Genomic DNA, 18,937 nt, shown 5'->3' with positions numbered 1-18,937 from the left:
ACAGGAGACGTCCTCCCTACAATATACCATTTACCCAAGAAGTAGAGCACTTTGGTGGCCACAAGAAACATGCCAGCTTTCAGGCTCAGGCTTTTTGCTTTAGTTAAATGTATTTTTGGGTTCCTCACTGCACTGACTTGTAGAAGTTGGGACATATATGTCTGGTCCTCCCACCTACAGACTGAAGGCACTAAGGAACCAAAAGCAAGTAGTATGAGCAAGCATTTTTCCACCAAATAGCTATGAATTATTTGCAGCAAACAGCTCAGCAAGGCAGTGAGAACTGTTCTCCAAAGATGTTGACTTTTTAGAAGTATTTAGCTAGTGGGAGAAATGCAATTCCTAATATTTGCAATTATGTAACCAATCTCCAGTTTGCAAAGAATAATATCTGCCCAGGCAAGCCGCAAACAAAAAATTCAGGAGATAGATCTGAGCTCCATGCAGGCTTTCAAATGCTCCAGGTTTATTTTCACAATCCAGAAGGTATATATATGCTGCTTAGAACTGGGAAATCTTGATTTGTTCGCTACAAACAATAAATATTTATTAAAAATAGTCATATTTACACAAGAACACTTTTTAAAGGCAATCTCCACAAGTTGTTAATTTTTAATTTTATTGCTGTCAGAGGAACAGTAATGTCATCCAAGCGCAAAAAGAAAAAGCAGATATCCTGGTGCTTTGTAATTTTAACAGCTTACTATTGCTAGTCAAACGTAGCCGTCCCTTGCATGAGCCCCAGGCAGAGAATGTGCAGTACCAGATTACACGTAGGTAAAGGTTCATGGTTGGAACAGCCAAAAAATCTCATGAAGGGCTGTTGTGAAATTTCAGGCCAGGACAACAGATGTCAAACCACTTTGTCACACTGGCACACAGAGTAAGAGTTTAAAAGCAGAAGAAAAGTCAATCTATCGGCATGTCCTTCAATGCCGCCTAAAATGCACCCACTCCTTTTGATAACTTATCTGCAAGTCGTCATTTGTTTGTTTGTTTTTAAGGCTATTGCCCAACTCTCCAGCTGCTCTGAAAATAAAAACATGTATTTCCTTGCAAACCCTGCAACTGGCCCTTTCCTGCCTTTGATTAAGCACTAGCTCTGCAGCCCAGCAGAAATCAGAGCTGACGCCCCAAGCCCACGAGGGCAGCCTAAGGCAGGTGCTGATGGGCGCAGGCAGCCCCTGAACTTCCCCAAATCTCTTGCTCTTCAAAACCCTCAGAATTGGTAAATAGGGAAATGGTGAAATGTTTCATCAGTTGCTTTAGCACAAACTTTCAGAGAATCTGCCACAACCCCGGATTACTCGCTCAGTACCAAGAGCTCCAGCGCATCCCGGTTTCTCCTCTGGCAGCTGTCACAAACCAGAGAGAGGTCGCCATGAAGCATTTATCCAAAATAAATGGCAGGACAGTAGTGGCTGCCACAAGGGTATTTGACATGCAGAGAGACGGAAGAATAAGGAGAGGGCACAAAAGAAAAATGGATGCTGCAATCAAAAGTAGACTCAGGTAAAGATGACATTAGCAGGGCAACATACATTTTTAATAGCTAGTGTATCATCCCCACCCATCTTAACACAGCAGCAGAGCAAACCAGCAAGGCTTTGTCATGCTGAAAGTGCAGGAATTCTGCCAGAGACCTGTGCTCCCCCTTCCCCTCCCCATGGAAAAGCCAAAGGCAGAGGACTGCAGCCTCAGCTTTGAAGAGCGAGAAATAAAGCAGGAACCATTATATAGCATCATCCCTGCCCTTCCCCTTACGTACACCTGGGCTCAGCAGAGCAGAGAGCATTCGACATGCGCCCACGCGGCACGGCTCTGCCCGGAGCCATGGCACGTCCTGCTGTAAGCGCCGGCAGCTTCATGCCACAAACATGACATCCACGTTTGCTCCACAGAGCAAGGAGTGACAGGTTTCCATGTCCCTGCAGAACAAGACGCTGGGCTGGGCAGTGCTAATGACAGTTCAAGTGGCACTCCAAGTAAATCTGCACTGGGAGATTGTTTTGGCTGGAGACTAGACAGTAATCCTCTGCCGCCTCTTAGAAAAGGTAGATTAATCTGTTGAGACCATTAAAGCCTGTAAACTGCTCTGGCTGAATCCCCTGGCGTCCCACTTGGGAGTTAACAGCACCCAGCCTGAAGGAAGAGTGCCGCTAAATTTACAGCGCTCCCTGGGATTTCTCTTTGTCTCCCCGGGTTTCATCTGTCTTTCTGTCCTCCATCCATCTTCCTAATGCAAGAGATCTGATAAAATGACTTGCTAAGCCAATAGGACTGTATTGTTATGCTGAAACAAGAAAAACCATATATAAAATATGCTGGTGGAAAGGGAACATTTACAAAAACAAGCTTTTTTCCCACAGCAGTCCAGCAATGTAGAAAATTTGCCACCTATGCGCATGTGCAATATATTGCTAATGGGTTTTTTTGTGTTGTGACAGCATTTTTTTGTCAAAGCTTAAGGAGTCCCACCTTCAGGATCCTAATGTTTAATTGATATCAGTGAGTCACCACCCGTGCTGTGAGTCACTATGCTTCACTTCAAGATGGAGGACTATTTGAAACACGAGATGCTCCGGAAGACATCTGTCAAAAGTACTCCAAAAGTAACCATCCTGTAACTTCTTTATAAGGGGTGAAAATCCGGACAGGACTCATGCAGTGAATCAGGATTTGCACTGAAGTTGAAGTTACAACAGTCACAAACGTAAAGTCTGCTGCATGTTTATTACTACAAACGCAAGCTGCCTAAATTAAGGGTTCCTACCTCAAAAGCGCTTGTCCTCCAGAGGCCATAATGCTGTCTGTAGCGTGTAAGCACACTGAACACCCGCTGCAAAAAGGCCATAATAAGATGCCTACCAAGGATTTGGTTTGTTCTACCTTCACCCTGACTGCATGGAAAAGTGCAAGGCAGGCCCTTCTTTCCTTAAAAGAGCAAAGAGACAGGATGAGAGATGCTTTGGTCCAACATTTGCCCAGAGCCTGGCACAAAGAGCTCACCAGAGAGGACCTGGACACACCCCCCCTCCCCCCAACACCGTGGGGTTGACAGTCTCTTTCCAATGACCGCTGCTGAAAGAAAGCAGACCCTTCCCCAAAGAGTCTGCAGGCAGGTCGTGGCCCTGCTCCAACTGCTCTCTGCATTGGTTTCAGCACAGGGAGACCAGAGGGTCACCGCCTTGGAGGACCCTAAACCAGGCATGAAGTTGCACCCTGGGTCCTTCCCTGGCCAGGCAGCACCCGGCCGCTGTGCTGGGCTTTGCAGACTCTGTCCTCAGGCGCATTGCAAACATGCCCCAGGCACCGCACACAGCTGCTCGGCCCCCAGAGAACATGTCCTGCTTTGAGAGCCCCAGCCTCTAAATATCACTTATGCCACAGCTTATCGCAGCAGCCCCACATCCCTCCTGGGGAAAAGCCACAGGGTCCCCTGCACACCAGATGGCGATTTTAAGATCAGTAAATGAAAATAAAAATCTGCCATTTGTTACTGAGGTCTGTGTACAGTTGGTCTCTTCTTTCTTTGTTCCTCTCCTTCCTGCTTCATCTTTTTATAACCAGACCTTGTCAATTTTCCCTGCACAGCACTAGAATCCATCTTCTATATAAATACCACATTGAGGGAGAGTTTAAATTTATTATGCCTTCAGATTCTCTTAGAGTGTTTTTTTGTTTTTTTTTTTTTTAAAAAAAAGAGTGAACCACAAAGCCGTTTTTAAACAGGATAAAGTAATTAAAAAAATAAAGTTATGCTTTTCATACAATATATGTAACAGAAAGCAAAACAGTCTCCACGTACTTATTGCTGGAGCAAGAGCTCCAAGTCATCAAAGGACTACAAGAAAACCCACCAAACAATAGAAAAGCAAAAAAGTCAGTACTTCTACCCTAATATACCTACCACTAATGCCTTTTCCCAGTCCTAAACTATCTGAGCACTATTCATAGTTACTGACACAGGAGACCACTGTACCAAAATTTCCCTCCAGGCTACTACAGGACAATGCTTCTGTCCTCCCCTTCTCTACCCCCCAGCCAAAGATGACCCTCTGGCTGCATTTTTAATGTTAAAGAAAGTGTACAAGTTCCAGAAAAATGGCATGATGCTCAACTTTACAGAAAATAACCTTGCAGTTAAACCACAGCAAAGAGGCCACAGGAGAAGCCTCCCAGAGGGACATGCCAGCCCAAAGACAACACTTAAAGTTGGGGTGGTTTTACCACCACATGACCGAGCTGCTCAGGTGTCCCCATATCTCCTTCTCAGCCATGGCAACAACAGAGCATTTAAACTATTTAACCTTCAGGGTTCAGGGTAGGGATGCCTTTCCTTTGAGATCACAGCTGGGCAAAGCACTCCCTGATCTGTATTTTAAGTGTCAATAAAGTGTTAGTGAGAACACCTGGCATTTTTTGACCACCAATACAGCCAGTTGGGTGGAAGTATCTAGAAGGTCACATTTCAAAATGGGGGTATTAAGAAGAGTTAAAAAATAAACCAAATAAGCCTGGAAGGCTTGAGAAGAAGGTATAAAAAGGAATGATCCCCTCTTTCTTTGGCCAGCCACATTCAGAACCAAACATCTCCAAACTACATCTCTCCTTACGTTCTTACCAGACACAACTGGACTTACCTGGAAAACAGAAGAGTCATTAAAAAACCCACCACAACAAAACCCCCCCACACACAAAAAACAACAAAACAGCTATTGAGAGGTTTTGTTGTGTGTTTTCTTTGAACAGCAACTCAAAGAAGCCTCCCCCACCTACGCTGGAACGCCTCAGCCCGCCACACAGTCAACACCTGACTCCTGAGCTACTTCCTCTCAGTATGATGCTGGACCTCCAAGTGCTGAGTACATCTGACTTTCTTTAACTGTATCGTAAGTGGATGCTTTTGCTGAAAATCTTTGACCAGTGCCTGAGTGCCTAGCACCTCTTAAAGATAAATCCTTCTAATAAACAAATTTTTACTGAGCAAGTATACACTGGTATTTTGAGATGTTTATAACCATCTCAGTTTGCAAGAACTTCTACTCAGGTGGCAAAAGAGGTACTAGTGGTACCAGAGTATCACCTTTTGCTCAACATCTGCCTCCTTCCTGTTCCCGACAAATCTGGGGTCCCTAATACCGTACACTGGAGCTTGCCAACTCAACTGATGCGAGGGTTTGGTTTGTTCATCTTCTTGTCCGATTCATTTTTCTTACAGTGGGAACAACATTTTCTGCACCTTTCATTCTTGGAAGCCAGTAAACCATTTCTGACTGCAGTAGACAGCTGGTCAGAAAAGCTGCAGCCCAGGAAAATCACTCGTGAACGGTGAACACAAGGTCATACACGCAGAAATTGTCAGCTTGCTTTAACTACAGACATGACTGCCTGGGCCAGGTACCATTTGAAAAATAAAGAAACTACTTTTGACTACTACCACAAAGCCAAAGGTTTGGGTACATGGGGAGGGAGGGGAGTGGGGAGAGAGAGAGGAGAGGGCACGTGAGCCAGAGGACACATGCTTAGCTGTCTTCCAAGAAAGATATAATTAGATCGTGCAGCATTGTATGAAAGCAGTTTTATGTACCTACGAAAACAGTTTCCAGCTCTGCAAAACAGTACAGGACTCCACAACCATGGACTTCACAAATTTCCTTAATGGTTTCTAAAGTTTAACATAGTTGAAGTTGCTGAAATACATCCTTCAAAAACCACAGTTTGGGATATGCATGACTTAACCGTGAAATTTCCACACTAATTTTTGAAGTGCATCTTTTTTAGGTCTGGTATTTCAGCCTTAAAAATAAAGCACACAGGCTCAGTGCCCTGCTGCCACACATCACCATGCGAACACCGCTACGTGAAACAGCACTTCCTCCTGGTTCGCAAACTTTCAACCCCATTGTGAAGATGGGACACTTACGGCACAAGTTGTGTCAAGCTCCTTGCAATCAGAGAGGCAGGAATACACTGCCCCCTCTGTTAATTACCTCGGGTAACCAGGCTGTCCCCACTACGCCCTATGGGGACACTGTCCCGCTCTCGCCCAGTATGTGTGTGGCCCCGGTTTCCCCTCAGCAGCAGAAAGGCGATGCTGACAGCAGGTGCATTACTGTAGCATCTCCTGCCTGCACCCACCGAAGCAACGCCAGGCTGCCAGCCAAGCTCCATCATGCACATCTGCCTGCCCAGCATCATATCTAAAGCCTTTCAGTCACGGCTCACCTGTAAGAGCCATCTCCCCAGTGCGGCGAGACAACTCAAGCAACACTGCAGTCACAAAAAAGCCCAAAACTTCAAATATGCAAAAGGACAGAAAATGACTTCATTTCAGAGCCAGTGAACTAACCTGGAAAAGACTTTAAACTGAATGCTCTGCACTAAATTATTCCTTAGTCTATGCCATAAGCAAAAAAGACCCTCTAAGCTATCCACCAAGCACATCAGCAGGGTCCCAAGATACTGAGATGCCACCTGAAACACCACAAAACTGGAAAAGTTTCATCCACCCTTCTACTTCACACTTTAATCAGGAGCAATTAGCTCTTCTGTTCCCAAACTTGCACTCATCACAGATCTGTTTCTTTTCCCCACTGGGAGAGGGAAGAAGGAAGTTTGCTAAGTAAATAATCATCACTAATACGCTAACAATTAAAATATGATTTGTTAATCATAAGGCAGTCTTCTGAATACTCAACATGATTAAATCAATTTCAGTAGCATCCATATACCACCCACTTCTCCATCACTACTGCTTTTATTTTCAGTAGCAGGAGTTCCCTTTATTCTGAGACGTTTTGATCTTCTCCGGCCTTCGCCCTCCCCAGATTAGTCAACTAACTTGTTTCTCAGCTGATGCAATCTGCTCCGCTTTTTCCAACTCCATAATGTCATCTAACATCAAAGACTTGGGAGATACAAAATCTTGCTTGCTGCTTTCATGAACACCATGTTCATAACTTTCCAAAGAGCAGGATCAGGATATTTCTATCTCTCTTTTACATCTTTGTGCTGTAATTAAGTAACTTTTCTGCACATATTCTGACATCTTTACGAGCCAGTGTCACAAAATTGACTAACTTTTTAACCCATCCTTTGTTTTAAGACCCTGTTTGCCTCCCTCTGGCTGTATGAAAAGACCAGGAGCAGCAACGCTTGTCGCTAGGACTGAGACACACACAGAAAAGTGGTTTTTGAGTGCCGTCCCTCAGTTTTCAGCTGACAACCACCTTTATTCTGATCAAGGTACGTGCTGCTTGGACTGGCTTTGTGACCAAACTAAATAAAAAGTTAAACTAGTTTTCAAATTGGTATTTGGAACAGGTCTAGGGCACTGTAAATAGAAGCCATAGGTAAAAAAATACACCCAACATTTTGGTTAAATATTAACATTTGCTATCATCTGATTATCAAAAACGAATTAACGCTTTAAGGACTGGGATTTTTCAGGTTGCCAAAGCCACATGTGTGTAAAATGTACTGTGTGTACGCAGCCTTAAGAGGGCTGACATGGCAAAACCTAATTTCCTCTTTTATTGGGTCTTTTTAAGGATTGGGGGAAAAAACCTGAAAATGTCAAGCATGGCATAAAAACTCTGATGCAGAGAAGGGGGAAGGAGACAAGAGGAGGGAGCCATTTCTCATGAGAAATACTTGCTCAAAGTCACCATAGATGAAAAGATCAGACACCTTAATTTTGACATGCAATTATTGCTGCCGTGACCCTGCCCTCTCATCATTTGAGGACTACAGCTATTATAATTCAGGCAAGAAGAAAGGACAGGGAGAAGGGAAAAAAGAGGGTCTGGTATTAATTCAAACTTAAATAAATATTAAGGAGAAGGAAGAAAGGAGAAAAATATTCCACTTGTTCTACAAATCAAAATAAGAAACTGGTCTGTCGAGCTTCTATTGTTCATGCAGACAATGCTTTACATAGCCCTGGGAGACAGAGCAGGGGAAAAGGTCTTACAGTTTAATTTACATTTCCTATCCTCAATAATATTTGTAAAGTAGACATTGTGACATTGTCTACACACTCATGGACTTTGGTCTGGAGGCCAGGAGGAGACCAGGCAGCTCCAGAGTGCTGCAAAGTAACAGGAGATGGTACTTGAGCCAAAATGAATTCCTCCACAGCTGTCTGGAGCCGAAAACCTTTTACAGGGAACCAGACCACTATGCTCTGAAAACAGCACACAAGGGTAACTATAAATCACACTCTGCTGGACAAGGCAAACATGTTGCTTCCCTGCATCATACAAGTAGCATTCCTGATTCTCCTGACTTTGCTACTTGTAGAATTAAATAGGCATCCCAGAAACAAGTATCAGTGTATATGCACTTACTTAGTCTTCTGTTCTTGTGCTTGAGTAGGACAACCGGCATTTGAGGCTCTCCCAGATAAAAAGAAAAAATAAAAGTCCTAACAAAGCCCTGTACTACACATTGAATTTTCCTCTTGGGGAGGAGATGAGAGGGGAAAAAAATAATAAAAAAAAGAAAAAATGTCTTTTCCGCAGGAGAGGGCCCCACCCATCCCATTGCCCATCACCCCCTGAGCACATTTGCCCTTGCATCATCAGCTCGCAGGGCAGGCAGGAGTTTTTGCCCCAAACACACCAGTTGCACCAGAGGGCCTCATCACAGCCAGCCGCTGGATCCATTTCCCACCACGTGGGAATAGGCACGGACCTACTGCACGTTCCCAGCAGGTGTGACGTGGGCTGGATCAGTGGGAGCTGCTCAACATGCACATTAATCATTGCTGACTGACGGGTTTTATGGGCCGGTGGCACGGCAGGCTGCACAGCGCCCACACTGGGCATGGGGATTATCAGGCGCTGACACTGGTTTTGCCTGGATACCTCCTCAACACAGCCCAATGACACCTTCTGGAAGGGGCTTGAAGCTCCTTTCTCCCTCCTTCAGGTCCTTCCTGCCCCCTTGCCTTTAAAAGGTCACCTGCTGTCAAAAGTCAACTGGAAAAAAAATATAAAAATAAATTATATTATGAGAGTTGAGCACATATTTCAGAATTGAGGTGACCAGAGCCCAAGAGAAGCCACTCTGAGGGAACTCAGTGCAAGAATTGAACACTCAGCACTGCTGAAAAGCTGCAGCATCTTCCTATGACAGGGTTCTCGGGTCTTCTACACATCACCTACAGCAAACCCTGTCTTTTCTTCTACAGCAACACCTCAGCCTAATTAATTCCACAGTTACTCATGGGTAACCCAGCACCAGCCAGGCTGGGCTGCAGAAGAACGGGAGGAGGAACGGGTATGAAAGGGAGTGAGTGAGAACAACTGTCCCAGGCAGGGATGCCAGGTAGCGCGGAGGGGAAACCAGGCAGAAACAAATAGGCTGACAGGGAAAACAAAGGACAAGGTACACAAAAGCATTGGATCCCTTTTCAGCATTTTCTAAATTTAGCAGCTCACTAGAATTCATTTGGAAAGCTTTAATTTAAGACTTTGCACGATTCGTATGGCCAAAAGATTTTAAGTTAGGGAAAACCATGAGTCTCAAGCTATTCCAGGTGTTATTTCATTAAAAAATGAACACCTTCAAGTTCAGCTTGCCTGTAATCCTCATCTCAGCATTACCCACCATCAGAACTGGCTCCAAATTAGATGCTTTCCTAGATGCCAGTTCCTCCTCTTTTGTCAAACGCTTCAAGAAAAACATGAGGTCATCTTTTATAATCGCACTCTTGGAGCCAGAGTAAGAAGAGGTAAAACTGTTAGGGCACTTTAGAAATTTCATTTTAGACTGCCTGAACAGCTGGTAAATATACACCGAAGCCTGCAACTTCTGCCACAGTATGGGCAGGGTCAGTATATTTAAACAAAATGACTGAGATACAGGATGTATTAGGGAGTGGAAACAAAAACAAACAAAACCCCAATCATTTCAAACATCACGTCCATCCAGGAAAAAGAAAGAAAGAAAAAAAAAAAGAGCAGTTGTTCGACATAAACACAGAAAAAGAGGAATACCAAAGGCTCAATAGCAGGTCTTGGAAAGCTGAGAACGACTTCAAGATATTTCAATACGGAATTATCTTCCTGGAGGATCATTGTTAGTTCTGCCAATACAAAGAACTACATCAGATTCCTGTATCTGAGATGCTTTATGTTAAGGATGATTGAAAGCATTAACTCCATGTACATTTCCTCTAATGAAAAAAAAAATACATACCAGATAGAAAACATAAGACTACCTGAGTTCTGACGTTAGTATTGGTCTTAACCCAGTCTCTGTTTTCTAGACCAATTGCTTCAAAATTTTTTGTCCCATACATCAAACACACACACCCCCCAAATAAATAAAAACAGTATCTAGACTCACTAAACAAGTATTTGTAGTCCGGTGTTATCGTACTTGGTTATCTATCTCAAGCATCAGGTAATTTGCTCCTTACAGACAGGTGGAGGACAGTTCTTCACCTCTGGGAAACTGCGGGTACTGCTCCCGAAAGAGCCGTCCCCTTCTCTCACTCTGCTCGGCCAGAAACTCACCCTGTTGTTTTAGGGTGCTGTTGACCAGTGCCCCCATGACCGGGAGGCTCCATCACCACGTTCAGTCTGCTGGAGCAGGCCCCAGAGCAGCTCCAACAGGACAGGCCACCAGCTCTCCTTGCTCCCTCTTTAACAAGCAGGTTTCTGAGGCCTGCGAGCCCTCAGGCTGGCAACCGCTAACTCTTTATCAGCTAACTCACAGAGGAAAGGGGTGAGGTGGGGGGGAACCAAAACAACAAACCAGTTTGGGATCTCTCCCATAGCTGAGGAGGCCATAAAAAAAAAAAAAAAAAGCAGTAGAAGTTTACTGTGGTCTTGTCTGACCCAGAGGGACTTGTTGACCTCTTCAGCACCCGTTAGGAGCAGAGAGAGTCATTTCAAAGCCTCACCTGAAAGCAACTTAAAACAGTCTTTCTGCCCATTGCAAGTACCTGCCTTGCAGGTCCCTATGCCCCCTTCAATCCACAGAATGGCAGTAAGGGCATGGGTGATATATTAGCTTCGATCTTGCCACTTCTGACCCATCTACCGCGCTGGGTACAGTAACTCGAGGCTTTCATTAATTTGGGACTACACAGAAGCCAGTCAGCCACGAACCAACACTGACAAGACAGACCCTGGCAGTTGCAGGAAAAAAAGAGAAGCATCAGCATTTCCAAAGGCTCTTTGCAGAGACCAGCCAACTGGAGGGTACGCAGAAACGAACAAGAGGCTTCAGCCCATTTGTGCCTGGAAAGGGTGGCACAGCTCTTATTTTGGAAAAGACCTCGTCAGGGCAATCCCCTTCAAATTAATTAACAACTATGCTCTGAAAGTCCACTTTAAATGCACACCTATCCCATAACCCAATAAATACCACCCTACAAGCAGTGCCAAATTTGTCATCACTGTTATCCCACACAGATTTGTTTGTTTGTATAGTATTTTCGGCTACTTACAGGTACCTGCAATAATCCCATGAGACAATACCACAGTCTAGGGCACATGACACCACACAGAGACATTTTACTTCATTAACCTAGCAGAAAACCGAGGGAAAAAAGGAAATAACAATAAAATAAAATGTATATAAAGAGAAAGCTTTGTACCAGGTCAGCAAACTGAAGATGTGTCCAGAAAAGTAAAAGCAAGGGAAAGAAAGGCTGGTAGGGCACAGACATTCCCCTTTGCAGGGGCAAAGAGCATCACAGCCCAGCCTGAACTGATCCAGGTTCACACCAAGTCAGCGCCGCTCAGTGCTTGCTGTATGGCAGCACTGCCCCTGGACCATTTGTCTCTCCCAAATTAAGCATCACTTTTTTTGGAGGGGACAATTTGCTAGAAGCTCAGCCAAATTGGCACAAGAACCATCAAACCAATAGCAAATAGGTAAAATGATGGAACGTTACTTGGGAAAGAAGATGACTCAACCCAAATCAAGTGGGAAGTTGAGAGCCAAGAGAACAGCACTGCAGCAAAACAAGGCATCTGGAGCAGAAAAGCAGCCACAACAGGAATTCCCTTGTGACTAGACATGAAAAATTATTACATAATTGCTGTGGGTGATTAAAACGCAGCCTTCAACTAACCACTTCCCTCTAGGCCACCCCCAAGAGGTGGAACGATCTGGAATGCTGCGGGTGCGCACAGAGGGATGCTGCGCCATCGACCGCTGCAATTTAATCAAGCCCCAGTCCTTGCCCATGGTCAGCTTTTGGTGTCCATTATCCAAATTAGCATTCGGAACAACAAACAACCCCACCACGTAATGCAATTGCATGCAATACGAGGTTATCCTAGTAACGGGGAGGGAAAAACAACAACCGTCAGTCCTGTAACTAAAAGCTTCCGTGAAAACTTTGCCCCAAGATTACAGCTGGCTTTGCAGATGGTCAGAAGATCCAGGTGCTAAAGAAGTTAACGAGAGAGCTAGAAAAGTCCCTGCTGAGTACACACCTCAACTTCCTGCTAGGCTTTGCGGCTGCCTGTGTTTAGTTATTGTTACGTTTCTTTTTGTGTTAATGCTAATATTTTATCTGAAGTTTCACTTTAGAGATAGGTAAAATGAGATCTCGGGTCTCCCCATGGCAGAAAAGGAGAGTATTTCTCAGCATTCTTCCTGGGGACAGTGGGGAGATACACAGACCATTTAAAAGACAGATTTATTTTTTTTAACTGGCCTTCTGCCTAAAGGCTAGTTCAGGGTACATCTCTCACAAACACCACATGTGCACTCTGCTTATAGCAGCGTCATAATAGGTGATGTTGCGATAAAGAATAGAATAAAACCCTCAAAGAAGCATTTAACAGTGGAAAAGGCTTACAAGTGAATTGTCCTAAAGGAAGATATTTACGTACAAACCAAGCTAAAGTCCAAGATTTATGCACCGAGTCAGGACATTAGCTCTGATGGGTGATTTAATATGGCCACTGGAATCCCTGTGGTTAAATTATGCATCTGACCTCTTCGCTATATGTATTTTAACAGTGTTAAATAATAAGCAGCGCGTCCTTTATTACCGTTTCCAGTTCTAATGACTGGCAGCACTATAAAAAGCCCTGTTCCGAGCGACTCATTCGAGGAGGTCAGGGTAATGGCAATGCCACTCTTCAAGGAAGGTGCAAGGCCACCTCTGGCTCCAGCAAAGACGCAGGAGAGAAGCGGGGCTATACATAGCACAGAGCAGGGCTGGAAACAGCAAGATCTCCACTCCATCAGTCCCAAGCATGACACAACGTGGGAGAAAACGGGCGTCAGGGAAAGGAGAGCTGAGAAAGCAGGGACGGAGACAGCATCTGATGAAGGGTACCATCGGGACAGAGGCTATGGAGACAGTGAAACTTAATGTAGTTTAAGGACAGCTATCTGCTCCCGAGGAACGGGGGACAGTGACGTCTCACAGGCACGTGCATTGCCAAAATGCAGAGCGGGAAATATGCTTCACACTAAATAACCCCAATTGTTTCATCATTTCTGAAGACAAAGCAGTGATGGAGCATCCAGCAGCTATTAGCCTGGACTGCTGAAGATGAGAACAAGAGGATTTACCGGCTAAACAAAAGTGCATTTTTTATTAATAAACTTTTGGCTCCCTTTATGATATTTCAATATAACTATAACCCCTGGCTACTACACAGATTAGTGTATATTAGACTAAGATTTAATAAAACTCTATTTAGAAAGATGAGAACATTGCATAATACATTACAGAAACAAATGTATTTTTGAGGGGAGTTAAGGGAGATCTGAACGTCCAGTCTTCTGAATTTATCCAGGGCAGCTCTCTCTCACAAAAGGCAGTGGGATGCATGTAAGAGGAGTCAGCAGTTACGAGAATTGCTCCCACAGTATCAGAGCTCCTGGGGGTTTAAAAGAAAGGAAGTCCAAATTAACTACATTGATGCTCTGCCTGGGTTTTTTCTCTCTTTCTTTGTTAGGATAAAAAAAGACAGCACACCCACCCATAAAAACCCCAAAGCAAAACCAAAGCACAAACTAAGGAGGAATCCCAACCCCGAGAAAACAACCTAATTATAATTACATGGGATTACAAATCAAAGCGAAAAAGCTGCCAAGTTTTTAGAAGCGAGCATACAACAAAAATAAAAAACTGCACGCTGGAAAAACCCATAGTCACAAAAGATGATTATTATTCTTTCTAATAGAAAACAAGACAGCAGGGACCACAGCTGTTTATTTATCCCTTAAAATTGATCTGCCCTTTACTGCGAGTTCTTCCAAAGAACACTTTTTTATTATTTTTAAAGAAGCATGCAAGATAGCACATTAACTCTCCCTCAACCTTTTGTGGGCAACTTGATGATGACCTTCAAAAGATTCAAACATTTTAAAAAAATTTTTTTTTCCAGTTTTCACTAAAATAGTATTTCAAGATAACTTTTTTCGTGCTTAAGCATCAGTGTTAAACCCTAAGACATAAGAATAACCCAGTCTCTGGTTAGAAACAGAGAAAATCTGCCTCTCCCAAATGTCAAATTTCATTATGCACTTCTACATCACAAACCATTCAAGTCCACCATGTGCCTGTGTTTTTCTTGTGGAAAGAGTGTAGCTGGGTTGCTATTTTATTTTTTTATCCAGTTCAAGGTTTTAGGGATTTGCCTTACCTGCTTTTTCCCTGTTGCACATGCTTTAAAGGGACACAAAGAGAAACTGAAATGATTTTCAATGATTAAATACAAACACGTGCTAGATGACCAAAGCATAATCATGCTGGTCATCTGATTATTGCTGTGTTTCTTTCTCCCAACTAGATAAGCACAGTTAATACAAAACACTGCTCCCAGGCAGGAAGTAATTTTTGCTGATCTTAGAGGGATATCTTGAGATTAAGGGAACTACTTTCCTAGTGTAACAGTTTCATTTTACATTTCCAAGAGCTCCAGTTGCCTGCTTATACCAATGAGGCCCATCCACAGTCAGCAGGGCTTTTGTGGGGCCGGTACCATAAACAAGCAAAAGCTTTCAGGTGGAAAGACAAGGTGGTTTTTTGCATGCGCCTCTCAGCAAATATGAAGTAAGAGCAGAACGTGGCGCAGCCCTCCTTGCTAGAAATTTTCCACCTTAGCTATTACATTAGGAAACACAAACACAAAACAGAGCAGCACACGCTTTCTGCCTCCGGAGTACAACAACTTGCGCGAGACATTTCTTTTTTTATTGTTCTACTGAAATGGTTATAGAGGGAACACGTACAAAAAAAAGAAGAATTCAACAGAACTTTGTCTCATTTTCCTCCCAATGGCGACCACCTCATCAGCTCCCCCAAAAATCAACCTGTTTTTTGAATTGCACGGCTGCTTTACTATACTTGCACAAAGACAAGCGATATCACAACTGCAGCCTTCTCCACAGCCCTTTCCCCTCACTACCTGGTGACACTCGCCCACGGTGTCTTTCCCACAGACACCTGCATCCCAAGGCTGCCGGACAGCTGCCGGGATCCCGAAGAGATGCCTAGAATCCCGTTTCAGGACATAACTTCACAGCTCAGTGCTGTGTACCAGTACTCAGTTTGTACCAGGGCCCAGGTACAAACCCACAGGATGGACACCCGGCGTGACACCCAGGGAGGGAAAGGATTACGGGAATGCAGGATTTTACCCCTAGGGATGGACAACCCACGGCGCGCCTGACTGACCCGGCCAGATCCGCATCGTGTCCAGCTGCTCCCCTCGGCTTGGGAAGAGCGGGTGCCGAGTGGGGCCGGGGTAGGGCAGAGAGGGTCCATGAGGGCTGGAAGGGGGAAGGCGGGGGCTGAGGGGGCCTTTCTCACCTTGCTCACGACGTTTTGGACGAGGCCGGCTCTGATGCGGTAGTGCCACTCGTGGCAGTCGCACTCGCTGGCGTTGACCCCCGCGGGGGTGGGCAGCCCGGGCGGGGGGAAGATGCTGCCATTGCCGCTGCGGTTGGCGTGGCCCGGCGCCAGCGACCCGCTCCAGTTGCCTTGCCCGTCCGCCTCCCGGCACCAGAAGTCGGGCTGGTCCAGGAGGAAGGAGTCCGAGAACTTGCTGAAGCCGATGAAGAGGGCCGGCACCCAGGTGAGCAGCACCAGGGTCCGCTGGTACCCGCCGCCCAGCCCCCCGAGGAAGGGCAGCACCGAGCCGTCGTAGTCGAGGAGCAGCGGGCTGCAGGCGGCGGCGGGCGCCGGCACCGGCACCGCCTGGATCTCGGCCCCGGCCCCGGCGGCGTTTGCGGGGGGCGGCCCCGGGGGGGCGGCGGCGTTGGCGACCCCAACCCCCCCTGCGACCCCCGGCACCGAGCCGTTCTCCTCCGGCAGCGGACGGCCCCCGCCGCCCGCCTCGCGGCGCCGGTCTATAGCCATCCAGCCGCCCGGGGGGGTTCACATAGGATGGGGGTGGGGGGCGGGGAGGGAGAGAGGGAGCTGGGGCAGCCCCGGCTCCCTCTCGAGTCCTTCCTTCCTTCTCTCTCTTCCACGCACACACACCTTGCAACGTAATATATTGCACACACGCTCCCAGCCGGAGCCGGCAGGAGACGGATGGGGAGGGAAGGAATAGGAGGAAGGGGGAAGGGAAAGAAAGGGGGAGGCACCGAGCGAGCCCCTCGCCCCGCTGCCTTCCTCACCCGCACCCTGCGGCCACGAACCGCTGCAGCTGCCGGCGGTGCCCCCCCTCCCCTCGCCTGTGCGTCAAGCTGCACTCATCCCAGCGCTCCCTTCCCCCCTCCGAGAGGCACCGCCGAAAATAAAAGGAAAGATCCAGCCGAGTCCGAGCACGCAATGGGCCAAAGGAGAGAGAGAGGCGGGAGAAGACAGAGAAAAAAGAAGAAAAAAAAAAATTAAAAAAAAAAAAATTACCACCCTGCGAACCAAATCCTGCAACAACAAACCAAGCAAAACCGGTGCAGCAAGACTCTACGAACACGCCTCCTCTCCCGGTTTTGGTGAGAAGGAGGAGGAGGAGGAGGAGGGAGGAGAGGGAAGGCAAAGGAAGGAGAGGAAAATAACAGATCCCGACGCGGCTTCCCCGCTTCCCGCACGGCTAAGGGTTCCCCCCCGGCCGCGGCAGCAGCGGCGGCGGCAGCCCCCAGCACCCCCCCGCCGGCCCCTGGCAGCCCCCCGTCCCGCACATCTGGCTCCGCAGCAAGGGGCCCCGCCGGCCTCTCCGCGGCCCGGGCCGCGGGGACCGCCGCCGCCGTGCGCCTCCCGCGGCAGCCCGCTCGCCCAGACGAGCCGTGCCGTGGCCGCCGGCCGCACCTCCACAGGCGGGCAACCCGCCCGGCTTCTCGCCCCTCCGCCTCCCGGCAGCCCCCACCTGCCGGCCCGGCCCCGCCGCCGCGCTCAGCTCCGCCCCCGCGGTGCCGGGCGGCCGCACCTGCTCCCGCCGCGCCGCCGGCCCGGCTCAGTGCGGCGCGGCTCGGCTCGCTCGGCCCGGCCTCCCCGCACGCCGCAGGGACCCGCCGCCGCCGGGGGCGGGACGGCGCCGCGGGGCGGGGAGGGCGTGGGGCGGCCCCACGCGGGATCCGCGCCGCTCCGCCGGCGGGGCAGGTAGCGCGGCGAGCAGGGAGGGTGAGGGCCGGGGGAGAGGAAGAGGAGGAGGCGGTGCTCTGGCTCCGCAGCGCGGTGTTATTTCCATATCAATTATTTACAGGGTATGCCTTTAATAATGCAGTGCGGCTGCAGCCGGCTGGGCGGGGGGAGCAGCAGCGCAACGGGGAGCTGAGAGGCACCCGGGGTGGCTGAAGCCGAGGGGGGGAGTGTGTGGGGGTGGTGGTGGCCGGAGCGGGGACAGACCTGGAAGGAAGAGCCCAAAGTCAAAGGGGACATTTCTGAGACCCGTAGCGGTGCGAGGAGACGCGCCTGCGGTGCTTCCATCAGCCTGTCAAATTAGTACACCCTTAAAAAAAATACATTCTACTGACACCTGACATTAATTGCAAAATTAATTGTAAAATAGACAGTTCAAATTTCTGAAGGTTATTTTTATGTTAAGCTAAATTTACATGTAAGTGCCTCAGACTATGTTCACCATGGAGCATCACCCGTGCGTTACTGAACCGTGTGGTTATTTTTTCCTTTGGAAGAAAGGAAAGAGAGACAAACAGATCAATATATGCTTTGCACACATGAACATGGCTAGTGAGCAGAAAATACTTGTGTGCATTAGAAGAGGACTGGCAGCATTACCGAACATAAATGGAAGAGTAAGTTGTTGGTGGATTTTCATTTACTTTATCCGGTCTCTGCAAGCGTGTTGTTGTACACCATTAACTCCTTAGATCTTCCTCCCTTTAGCTTCTTTTCCTGCATAGGACACCAAAAAGTTTTCCCACCTACTGGTGGCTTTGGATCCCTTTTGTAGGGCTCCCCTGGGCCCTGCTCCAAGGGATCCCCACTACCCACCATGGCCCTGCAGCCTCCCCAAGTGACACCTCATCCTCCTGTCTGATCCAGATATTCCTTGCTGAAACGTGAACCTAGTGCTCCCTGCCCAGGGAAGTCTCCTCTTTCTCTTCCTGTGGTTCAGTGCCCTTTTTACATCTGATGGCTGTTGTCATCTCCCCGTGGCATGTTTTCTTTATGACAACCAGCTGCAATTTGTCCACCTCTCCTGCTGCCTCCTCGGTCACCGATTGCCCCCCCCCAGCTGTCCTCTGGTGTCCCCTCAGCTGCTGCCTGCCGCATGTGCTGAGCGGTGCCCCAGCCTATGTGTGTGCGGGGGGTTAACCCTGCCTGCGAAAATAACTTCTCTTCTTGCTTCTTGGTCACGTTCTCTGCTTTCCAAGCAATTTCTTCGGATTATTTTGAATTATATTTCATCCTCCAATGTACTTGCAGTCGCTCTCCGATTAATGTAATCTCTGAAGGCTGCTAATGAAACATCCAGGACAGATCCCTTTGGAATTGCATCTGTAATTCCCCTGTTTGCCAATAAAACACTGACAACTG

At 47.3% G+C, this 18,937-nt stretch overlaps 1 protein-coding gene across 3 annotated transcripts in view; it reads right to left on the bottom strand.

The window, feature by feature from the left end:
- SLC22A23 (solute carrier family 22 member 23) overlaps positions 1–16,689 on the bottom strand; it is a 116,637-nt gene extending 99,948 nt beyond the window's left edge. For 2 of the 3 annotated variants that reach the window (XR_010069949.1, XM_063325990.1), the window contains exon 1: positions 15,803–16,689. Coding sequence is in view for 2 of the 3 variants with exons in the window: in XM_063325990.1 (XP_063182060.1) it covers positions 15,803–16,351 (549 nt within the window). In the remaining variant the exon portion in view is untranslated. The remainder of the gene's footprint in view (positions 1–15,802) is intronic. The other variant, XM_063325991.1, reaches the window with a different exon arrangement.
- Positions 16,690–18,937: the final 2,248 nt, after the last annotated feature.

The sequence above is a fragment of the Chroicocephalus ridibundus genome, chromosome 2, assembly GCF_963924245.1.
Source record: "Chroicocephalus ridibundus chromosome 2, bChrRid1.1, whole genome shotgun sequence".
NCBI lineage: Eukaryota > Metazoa > Chordata > Aves > Charadriiformes > Laridae > Chroicocephalus > Chroicocephalus ridibundus.
The sequence above is the reverse complement of the archived record's forward strand: the minus strand, read 5'-3'. Positions and strand labels throughout refer to the sequence as shown.